General features: G+C 42.2%; 1 protein-coding gene across 1 annotated transcript; it reads right to left on the reverse strand.

Annotated features, from left to right (window-relative positions):
- Positions 1–1,339: 1,339 nt before the first annotated feature.
- Positions 1,340–11,279, reverse strand: cln8 (CLN8 transmembrane ER and ERGIC protein). Its single transcript, XM_064333254.1, has 3 exons — positions 11,100–11,279; positions 6,238–6,860; positions 1,340–3,973 (listed from the first exon to the last, which is right to left on the reverse strand). Exons 2-3 carry the CDS (start codon positions 6,778–6,780, stop codon positions 3,653–3,655), a joined length of 864 nt encoding a protein of 287 aa, XP_064189324.1. The 5' UTR covers positions 6,781–6,860; positions 11,100–11,279; the 3' UTR covers positions 1,340–3,652.
- Positions 11,280–11,769: the final 490 nt, after the last annotated feature.

Below are 11,769 nucleotides of genomic sequence, written 5' to 3' on the forward strand. Positions count from 1 at the left end.
CTGACATTTTTTACTAAATCTGGCTAGCAGTGTAAATAAACACATTTTGCACAGTACCATTGTTGTTATAGAGCTTGGCAATCAGTTAATGACCATTTCTGGAACATGATGGGTTTTTAAATCTTGAAGCAGGAGTACGGGGGTAAAACCCAGAACAGATCTTTTTACTTCAGTCCATTTTCTAGATTTGGGAGGGTTATGGGTTTTGCTCATTGTAGCTATCCAGCTAACTCAGTAATCCTGCTTTGTAAAATACCCCCCTGGTCTCCACAGTGATAGTCTCTGGAAACACATTCAGGAACATGTCAAAGAAACTGGAGTTGCACAGTGGCGCGTTCCAGCATTCAGTGGTACCTATCGGGTGACAACCGATCGGATGATAGCATAGACTATATGAGCTCCTGACCAGATCAGATAAAAAGTCAGCAAAGCACAGCGGGCAAAACGTCATACGCAAAACCACCCACTGTTAACTCAACAGGAACTGAAAAACAGAATCCACCTCGCATCATACCTGATGAATTCAAACAGACAGTGACCAAATTATTTTTGACATGTCAAAAAAAGATTGGGAGCCCATAAACCAGAAGGACTGGTTTAGAGAGGCATCTCATACCTTGCGAGTTGTGACATTAAGACCTAATGTTTTCTTACAATTTGGTCCCGAACTTAAAAAATAAAAAAAAATTAAAAAATCCAATCGGGAGCCTGCAACTCATATAAATGTACGCCAACCCTTAGTATGGGAGAGCCACCCTAGAACAGCACTCAATTGGAGAGCATTTTTTTCCATGTAAATCATAAAACTGCAGCCCTCTGTCCTTGCCTGGGATTCATTTCAATAAAAGTCAAGTTACACTGTCAAACTTTTACGGACTAGACTGGTGTGGAATAACCCTCGACTGGCTTCCAAATCTTCAAATTACCAATACTTTGTACAGTGCCACAGCCCTGACATTGAGAACGTGAGGCACAAAATCCAGCTTTGTTTTTGCTGTTCTAAATGAAATTATCTAAACTCAAAAAAAAATGTATATGACAAGGGGGAATTCTAACCGAAACACGCCGTGAGCCTGTTTATTTGTCTCCCAATCCAATCAGAGTAAAGTAACACTGAGTGTCGGCCAATATCAATCTAATACCTATATTTTTTGTTATTTATCTTTTTTAAATTATTCAACTTCTAGCCTATATCCAAGAACAGCCAGCTTGGCTTAAAATCAGTAAAGCAACTCTCGGGCGAGCAAGGTAAGCTAAAAAAAATAAAAAAAAATTATACAGAAAATTACTCATTTTGCTTAAGAATAAACAGGCCAAAATATGGCGGGTACACAATGGCTGGCTGCATTTTGTTTTTTCTTTAATGGCCTCCTAGCGCACCATTATCAGTTGGTACAGACTCTGAAGTAGTGCTGTACGATATGACCAAAATATCATATTTTTCATATACTGTAATTGACGGTATGACAGGATTTGATTTTCCAATGAAAATTACAGAAGTAAACTGAAAGCCTACTCTGACTGTAGAAAAATATGGGATCAATCAAAATAAAAATCAATTTCACTATTTTTATTGGGAGCATGAACACTACTAGGTGTTAAATATTGAATATTTTAAAATTGGATAGTGAACAAAAAAACCATATGTTCAGCCGGCAAATGTCAGGCTAACACAAAATATTCAAGCAGAAATGTTAAAATCTAGCTTCTAGGTTTGTAATTCAATGCAAACATATACTTCTAGGTAAGACTGGGCGATATACCACATCTATAAGATTATGGAATGTTTCAAGGATATAGTCTAATAACAATCAAAGCAGCCATGATGTATTGGCTGTGTTTCTTCTCCCGCCCCCTTTAATTGTACCTTGGCACATCTCTGTGCGTGTTGTTTGTAAAGTCATGTCACGTTTTTTTACATTTTTTTTTTTTTATTTTTTTTTTTACATTTTGCAAGTTTCATTCAAACCTGACAATTCATTTTAAGGTCACTTCTTCATCATACTGTTGCAACGAACAATTTTTTAAAAATTCATTGGATGAAAAACAATAAAACACAGTTCATATACCAACACAAATGGTATATCAAAACCACATACTGCTGGGTGAATTCATACCGGTAGCTATATCCTACCTAAAAATAAGCCCTGCTTTGAAGTGGTGTAGCATTATCATCAAGCTTGAAGACTCCAATAAAAGACAACTGCAAAATGTCAGCATACTCCTTTGAGTGGCGTTTCTTTAGATGCTTTATCACGTTTGTTGCATTGTAAGAAGCTGCGCTAGTGTCACCCTTGAAACACTGGCATTGCAAATGTTGCACGTGGTCGTTCCACACAGCAGACATCGTAGCAGATGGCTGCGTGTTTCATAAACAACAGCCTAATTCACGGTGGTGAACGAATGGTGGTTTTTCACAGGAGTGACGGTGCATTCAGACAGCTGGTGTAAACGGAGTACAGACAGACTAAAAAAGTGCAAAGGCGAAGCTTTGCTACAGGCAAGAATTAGCCTAAGTTTTGTAGTATCGGAGGGAATCAGATTCAGATTGGGCGTGTCCAAGCCGATCCATAGATCGGATCGGGACATCCCTAGTCCCAATATGAAACATTTCACTGTGATCTATGAATGAACCAGTGTTGGCGTATATAGCCAGTCAGCTAATTTAGCCAGGGTAATTGGCGGAAACAAAAACCTGCATACACATCGGCACTCCACGACTGGAATTGCCCACCTCTGAGTTAATGTGACCTGGAAATTGGGTTTACCCTGGACACACCAACACAGGGAAGAAAATCCATATTCCCAGCATTTCCAATGATCAAGCTGGAACTGCCTCAGAATGTTTCTCGGACTGCGATTACTGTACATTCTACAGTAGACCTTCCTGGTTGACTGTGGCCATTTCATCTTACTGATTGTTCATATGAGACTAAGTGAAGGAGGATGGGTGGAGTTAGGCTCTGACATGCTGTGCACACCAATAGTCCATTTCCCCACGGTTATAAAATTTGTTCATCATAATAATAGTTATTAAATGTAGGCTAGCCAAACATTACATCACAGCCAGTGCTATCATCATCTACATTGTAACTACTTTGCACAGCCAATGTGAAAACCAGGTGCAGAAAAATGCAAAAATGCAATTTGTTGGTCACTACCATTCAGCCAGCTACGGCCTCAGGCATTCCAAACAGCCAGCACCTCATTCCAGACCTCTCTTGGTCTCTCAACACACTTCTGCCAAAGGTCATAAACTGAAATTACTCCCTATTTTCTTCCTTCCATTATACATATTCACCATACATTTAAAAATTATTAATATTTTTAAAACTAAATTTAACTAAATCCCACACCAACAGAGTATTGTGTGGAGTCCATAAGAGAACAAGGATGAATTTGTAAAGCAGACAACTCTTTCCCTGCAATGAAGTAAGGCTTTAAAAAGCCTTTTTAAAAAACAAAATAATATTAATAATAAAATATGATGTTTACACAGTCCGTGCTCACCTCAGAATCCTCAAAACCCATCACGCAAATTGCAGGCCATCATTCACAGCGTTAGAATTAGTGCTTCGCTGTGACCCTGTGACCTGCGGTTTGACCTCTGACCTCTGACTAGAACTGGCCTCATCCTGTGCCTCTCCGGGTCCTAGTTGGCGTGGGGTTTGTCGTCGCCCGCGCCCGCCCCCGGGGCCTCTCGGGGGGCCGGCTTGTGGCCGAAGTTCCAGTCGACGGGGTTGAGCAGCTGCATGGTCTTCTTGTGGGTCCAGATGGGGTTGATGAGGACGGTGAGGAGTGCGAGGCCGGTGAAGAAGAGCAGGCGCTGCGGGAGCACCATATGTCGGTTAATGGCGTCCCAGTGGCACCAGCTCACCCACCACATGTAGTAGGTCAGCACCATGCGGCAGTGAAACATGTGGATCATCACCCACTGGTTGGCCTTCCAGAAGACTGAGTGTGCCCAGCCGGCCTGCAGGGAGGGAACACAGCACACAGACATGAGAGAACCACATCTTTGGTAGGTAGCATAGAAGAGAAACATGGGATGGAGTGTAGTACAGTGGCTAAGGAGTTGGTCTTCTAATCGTAAGGTTGCAGGTTCGATTCCCTGGTAGGACACTGCTGTTGTACCCTTGAGCAAGGTACTTAACCTGCAGTGCTCCAGTATAAATCCAGCTGTATATTTGGATACAATGTAAGTCGCTCTAAAGTTGCGTCTGCTAGAAACAAAAAAAAAAATGCAGTAGCGGTTTTCCACCAAAAGTCACATAAAAGCGCAAGAACTTTCATTTGTTACTCCAGGTTAAACGGGAAGAAACCTACAGGAGCTGACCACTGGGGTTATAAAACTCAAACTCGCAGAGCAGTTAAGATCCGCCTTGGTTCGTTATGAGTCGAATTGCTAAATTGAATAAGGGTGGGGATTAATTAGACTAAGTGGTCATGCGCTACTTGACCAAACAATTCAAGAGTGGAAAATATTTGTGCTCTTTTTGAACAGAGAGCTTACCCTAATCACCAATTCAAACGTTCCCTCTAAATGGGAATTCTGACCTTTAGTGAGTGAGCAGTTTGTCATTTTTCCCCCCAAACCACTTCAACATACACCACGTCCCATAGTTGCATTGGTCAACACAGTGAGCACTGATTGGTTAAATTTGGCTCGTGTAGCGGTGCTGAATTTGGTCTTTTCAATTTACTGCACTACGTATAGTTAAACGCGTGCTAGCTGGCTACAATTCATTGGATCTCTACCGAGATTTGCTATTTGAAGACGTTTGAGTAAACTGGCATCTAATGTACACTACATTCTTGTTTGTGCTTAGAGTTCGTTCTTTTTCAATTTACTGCACTATGTATAGTTTAACGCGTACTGGCTGGCTACAATTCACTGCATCTCTGCCACAATTTGATTTGACTGTCAACTGTATTTGAAGACGTCTCACCAGCCCACCAGTCTTGTTGATTAGATTTTTTGCAAATGACACGCTATGGAATGGATCCTTCAAAATGTGCCTTTAGATTCATTCCACTTAAATGTAAATAAAAGACCTTATTTAAATGTAAAGATGAAAAATGATTTAATGCACTAAGGTTAGTAGGGAGGTTTTCCGTGCAAAAACTATGGGGCGTGGTTTGGGGAAAAAAATGGCGCGAGCAGTTTGGGTGAGAAATGAGTGTATCATTCCAAGTCCTTTCCTTATAAGCCTCAATCTTTTGAAGGTTTCTCTCCATTATTTTGAAAGACAATGGAAAACGTTACCCAGAAAAATCATTCTTAGATTCAGTTACCCTAATTGAAAATAAAGTTCCCAGCAGAATGAAACACAGAAATGCAACACCTCTTGAAGATTGCTGATCTAGCAGTACAAAATGAACTGTGCAATGAACCTAAAATACCTCTTCAAGAGGAAGCGAAACAAAGGATGTGAGACTTTAGGCACCTTTTTTTTACCGTTCTGCTTCACTTGTTGTTCCAAAATTAAAGTTTAGAAAGGCTGAGAAAAAGATGTTCCTCTTTCTTTGAAAAGCAACTATGCCTCACTTCACAGTTGCTGCATGGTGAAGACAAGGTATCTCTGATTCATATCATCATCATTTACATGATCTTTAACATGGCAGTGTTCAGGGTTAATGCTAAACCCATAAAAGGAAGGGAGCTGTAAATGTTGCAGCAGTTTCCCCACCCTAAAAATCCAAGCAATGGCTGATCATAATATTTTATAATTATAACATATAGAACATATTTAATAACTTATTTAATAATTCATTTCATAACATATTCTGAGCAGCGGCAGAATTAATGCAATATAATTAAGCATTAAGCTGAATTAATAAAATACGAAGCTTCAAAGTGACATCAAGAAGGCCTTGGTAGGTTAGAGGCAAAAAAGTAGCTTAATTTCATCAAATAGTCATGCATAGTGCACAAAAAAGAGAGGATCTTGTGAGGTGATTGAACCTGTAATGAGCTCACTCAGTTCAGAGGCATGAGGGTTAAAGTGAGTTTAACATATGACAGGGGGCCCCCAATCCTGATCCATCTGAGCCACCATCACTACCCGTTTTTGTTTTTGCCTTTAAATTTATACTCAGCAACTAACTAATACTCAAAAACCAAGCTACAGTGAGTTTACCATACTACTACGTTGACCGATTAAATAAACTGCTGACCCTGTAACTCTGCAGGTCCAGGGTTGGGGACTCCAAACCTGTTGAGAGCCTCAAGCATACCTTTAGAAACATCCACGATATACAGGTGAAGGGCGTGCTCATCTCTAGGAGCAGGGTCACCATGGGTAGGAAGTGGCCCAAAGAGTCCCACACCACCGCCGAGGCGTACCCCGACAGAGCGAAGAAGTGGTGGGTGGCCAGGGGGAGGTCGAAGCTGCGAAAGGCCACGCTGGAGGCGTGCAGCGCAATGTTCTCAAAGAGGAAGAAGCCAGTGGCAGTCAGGATGGTGAACCAGGACCAGTCTTCCTGGCCGGCCACCTTGTCCGCCGACAGGGCGGAGTCCTCGGTCAGTGCCCGCAGGCCGGCCAACGAGCTCTGGACCCCGAACACGGCCCGCGTTGCCGCCAGGTTCCAGAACACCTTCTCCTTGGCCTGCAGGGAGCGGTAGGTGTGGAAGCTGAGGGCCGAGAGGACGTGGCAGAGGAGGAAGACGCCGGTGTAGAAGGCGAAGCCCAGGCCTATCAGCTGGAGGCACGCAGCCCAGGAGGAGTAGACCAAGGCAGAGGTGTGGGGCAGAGGGAGGCTGTCCTGGACAGTGGCCATTGCTGTTGTCACGTTAGTCTGGGTCTCAGCTGGAGATGCAACCTGCTACCATGCATGCCCATGGATCACCAGTCACTGGCCTGCATGAACCAAGACAAAATACTGTAACCAGCAATATCTTTCTATGACAACTTTGACTATGCATAAGCGGATGTCGCAAGCTCTCCTTTCTGCAGCTACACTTCCTAAAACATTCAAAATAACGAAGTAGGGATTTAAATATGAGGTTAGATGGATGAAGTTGACTTTCAGTATTGCTTAATTATACATGCATGTGTATGTAACTATATGTGGATATCCAAGGGGGTATACGCATGTATTTCTATGCATGCATAAGTGCATGTAAATGTATGCATGTACAGTCAAGTCCTGCTCTTCTTCCCGTACAAGACCTCTTTGCTTCGTGAACTCTCAATCACAGTTGATGCCACCACAGTGACTGCCTCTCACTCTGCCAAGAGCTTGGGGGTGGTCCTGGATGACCATCTGGACCTCAAGGAGCACATCAAGGCAACATCAAGGTCCTGCAGATTCCTCCTATACAACATCAGGAGGATTCGACCATACCTGACGACGCACTCCACCCAGCTGCTCGTCCAGGCTACGGTGACCTCTCGCCTTGATTACTGCAACTCTCTCCTTGCAAACCTGCCAGCTTGTGCCATACAGCCACTACAGATGATTCAGAATGCCACTGCCCGGCTCATCTACAACCTCCCCAAATTCTCCCACGTCACTCCTCTGCTGCGATCACTTCACTGGCTACCGGTCGCTGCCAGGATCCGATTCAAAGCCCTGACCCTTGCCTACACTGCCGCCAACAAGACAGCCCCCATCTACTTGCAGGACATGACTCAATTCTATGTGCCTGCTCGACCACTCCGCTCTGCAGCAGCAGGGCGTCTTGTAACCCCTCCCACCCGCCCAAAGGGATCACAGAGCTTCTCCACCCTAGCTCCCCAGTGGTGGAACGAACTCCCCGTCCCTCTCCGAATCTCCCCCTCACTATCCATCTTTCGCCGTAGCCTGAAGACTCATCTCTTCAGACTATACCTAGAATAACCACCACCATGCTGTGTACATATATATTTATAAAAATAAAAAAATTAAAAAAAAAACCCTTTTTCCTGTCACTTGTCACATGTTGCCCCATCCCTGCACTTCTTGGTAAATTGTATTTGTCCTAATACTCTAGCTTAATCTTCTGCCTAGTTTGGCTTTGCAGATGTTAGACCAGGATAGTGTTCATTGTTCTCGGCTAGAAATAGCTGTACAAAATAAGTAACTGTACCTTACTGAACCCGTGTTCAGCAGTTGTCTACGATCATGAAAATGCACTTCTTGTACGTCGCTTTGGATAAAAGCGTCTGCCAAATGAATGTAATGTAATGTAATGAAATTACTGACACCGTTGATGAAAATGAGGGAAACCCGCTGTATAAACGAATAGATAATGGGCTATAATCCATGCTCAAATACGAAAATTTTATTATACGATTATTCTTTTTTAAATAAATGTTTCATTAAGTAATGATGGCATCTCAGACCAAGCGGCCAAAACCAGACTTCGTTTTTGAAGCTCATTTCCTGGTGTTGTAGTTCCTGGTTGCTCACTAGCGCCACTACGGATGGCTCCAGTATAGGTGTTTTCATATCCGGTTTCCATGTAAGTCTACGGTACAAATGCAATAAAAATACAAAGCCACTAATTTTTTCTCACAAGAACAAATAGTCATAGTAGGTGTATTTTATTCGTCTTATGACTGTCCATGGGTCTGTTTTATGATTTATTGCATCATTTGGGCACAGGGCCAATATTTGTTCTGGACCAATGAGGTACAGCTTGCGTCACTTCCGGATTACTTCAGAGGACTATGCTACAGTAGGGGCCACAGTCTATGGTCACTGGGGTGGGCGGTGGCGCTTCTTGGCCTTGCCATTGCGGCTCCGGCTACGGTCCGCCTGTGCTAAGTCTGAAAATGCAGGCATCCCATTTCGTGGTGATTTCATTATGGCGTGTGCTATTTACAGCTGCACTAGACGACCATAAAATAATCCTCCTCTTAAGTTTTTCGGTAGCCGAGTCATTTTTACTATTTCCTTTAGCCTACTTAACCAAATAATTACTCGGCAGAAAGCGTAATCAGCCTGCTATATTTGGTAAACCAGCAGTAGCCTGTGCTAAAACAGTTCGCAACTTCGGCTACCAAGCCGTTTGACTAGCTAGCTAACCTTAACCGGCAAACATTCAATCTGTCAAACGTGTTTGGCGGCTTGTCAGTCGTGTACATTCCGTAAATGTCTACCTGGGCCATGCTTCAAGCATGTGACAAAGCTACTATAATCCCGATTTTGGGATAAACACTTTTCAGTTTCACGAAGCGAATTAAGAGTCTCAAGGTTCATTTGCTGAAATCACACACACAGAATTTAACGAAATTAACCATCTTGGCATTTAGAAAGGAATATGTTTTTAGCATTTAAGAGACCGACAAGCTAGGCATTTAAGACAGTGGTTCTCAGAATCGGTTCTGGGGGCTCCTTGCGTATATTGGCTTTTCTCCATTGGTTTTGATGATTTACAAGAAAAAAACGATAGCCTAATAATAATTAGAAATCCAACGTAGGCTACATTATTTTTGTCTTCATGCACCAGGTGGAAAACTTGCTGTACAAAGTGCGTTGTCATATTTACACGCCTGCAGATCAGTTATTAAAATACTTGGTAGATTTGTTAATAACCGCTGACAGTGTTAATTTTTATTCGGTAGAAAGTGATTTGCGAACGATCGGTCAGCTAGCGTCACCCAGCAAGTGAACACCACAAACGGCGATGGAGTAGCTAGTAGTAGCAGTTACTGGCTCATTAACTGACTGGCGAAAACCTACGACGATAACTTGCTTGGTTAACAGCAGATCTACCAGACAGTTATACGAAAATTAGCCTAGTCAAATCACCAGTAGCCTACACATCTCCGATTGATTGACCATCAGTGTAGTCAATGTTCTTCCCCTGTGGTTCATATTGCTAATGCGTGAGCTAACCACGGATAGCCTACCTAGCTCACTGGCAAGCTGATATGCTAGTTAAGCATATTCGTTTTGCTGAGAAACATGAATTGAAGATAACTGAACATAGCCTAATTGTATTTTTAATGTCATACATATAACGTGATTACATGACAGTACAGTCACGGATGGAAATTAAACTCCGTAAACATCTGATAATATATTTTAAAACATAACGGCAGACAGTCAGCTAGCCTCGTTCAGGTTGATTGGCTTTTCCGCACCGGACTGTCAATCAAATTGTAAAAATCACAGAGCGGCTTTTAAACTCTGTGGTTTTGGCTCCAACTCCAAAATGGCCGCGCCCGCCATTGAGCTTCAAAACGTATTTTCGGAGACCCACGGAGAGTCAATGGGTGACGTCACAGTAGCTTTGTCCATATTTTTTACAGTCTCTGTCTCAGACTCCAGACTTAAACCCCGTCGAAAACCCAGTGTCTGAATTGAACACGGCAGTCCATAAACACAAACTATCAAGGATCTTGAAAGATTCTGCTCGAAGAATGATTCACGATTCCTTCTAATGTGAATTATAAACCGTTATAGGAAAAAAAAAAGAAGAAGAAAAAAAAGCTGTCATTATTCTTGCCAGAGGAGGCTGCACCAAGAACTTATCAAAGGGATCCTAATAACTGTAAACAGTTTAACTGCTAATCACAGAAAAACAACAAACAAAATATTAACGTTAACTGCACATGTCTGTCTGGCACAAACTATTACGTAGCTATCTACTGGGCAGACGCCTGAAAGTACTTGCAATTGCAAACTATGGCAACTATCAAAAGCAGTATGTAGTTAGCTGAAGAGTTAGCATAACTCTTCAGCACAACCTATAACATCGGCCTACCTAGGATTTGTTATTCAGCCTAATGTTTATCAGTTAGCGAAGCTGGCTAACACCGGTATGGCGAACAAACAAAAAGTCGAGAGGGTCTGCGCATGGCTTACAGATTGCAAACTGCTTGGATGCCTCCACACTACAAAGTTACTCAAAGCAAATTATACGATACTGATAATTTGAGGATTTAATACAGTCACACCAAAAGTACCCCAAACACATTTTACGACAGAGATAATTCTAACATTTAGTAGTGAACGTTCCCATAACCCTTAAAGTTAGCTAACTAGATATTAGAAAAACATACTAGTCACCCCTTATTGTCTTTAAAATCAAACACATTGCTACAGTCACAGCAAAGATGTTCTACTGTACCAAGAAAATAATACACACTGCACTCGGCAATTCTCACCGTCAGTGAATCATGTGCGGCATCGGAACTGTACACTCTTCAAAACACGAAAAGGAGCGTTCTTAAATAGCTGCTGCGAAAACAGAGATAATAGGCAGTCAGATGTGCATCACTCTTTTCGAGCGGAGACCCCGCTACGTTCTCTTACTTGGGACCATGTGACTTTGATTTGGTCATGTGACATGATTCTCGGTTCGTGACAGTCGAAAAAGAACATCCCCCTCCGCTTGCGTTCGCTAGAATCACACAGGAAGTAAGCCAACGCAGGACAATATATTCCAAAATAAAAGTGATGATGTGCAGTAAAATACATCTTTAAAAACACGTTTTGAACGTACAAAAATGCCAAGCTTGTCACACATAAAAAGCACCCTCTAAGTCATGACTTTCATCTTGCTAAATCTAAAACGTTAAAAGTACTGATATCAAAATGAGGCCACGTTACAACAAACAATATCTTTACTCACAAATTAAACAGGCTCGGTTCAAAAGCAATGCTACCTAGTGTTTCCTAAATTATTTAGTGTAACGCTACCCTGTGATTTTAAATCATCTAAAGATAATGTCGTCATTTTTGCGCTCTGTTTGTTATGTGTAGCATAGGGCCACCAGTTTGTCTTCACCATGTGACCTGCAGGTATTTAAACTGGCATCTAAATCATTATCCTCA

This window comes from Anguilla rostrata, chromosome 1 (assembly GCF_018555375.3).
Source record: "Anguilla rostrata isolate EN2019 chromosome 1, ASM1855537v3, whole genome shotgun sequence".
NCBI classification, from domain to species: Eukaryota; Metazoa; Chordata; class Actinopteri; order Anguilliformes; family Anguillidae; genus Anguilla; species Anguilla rostrata.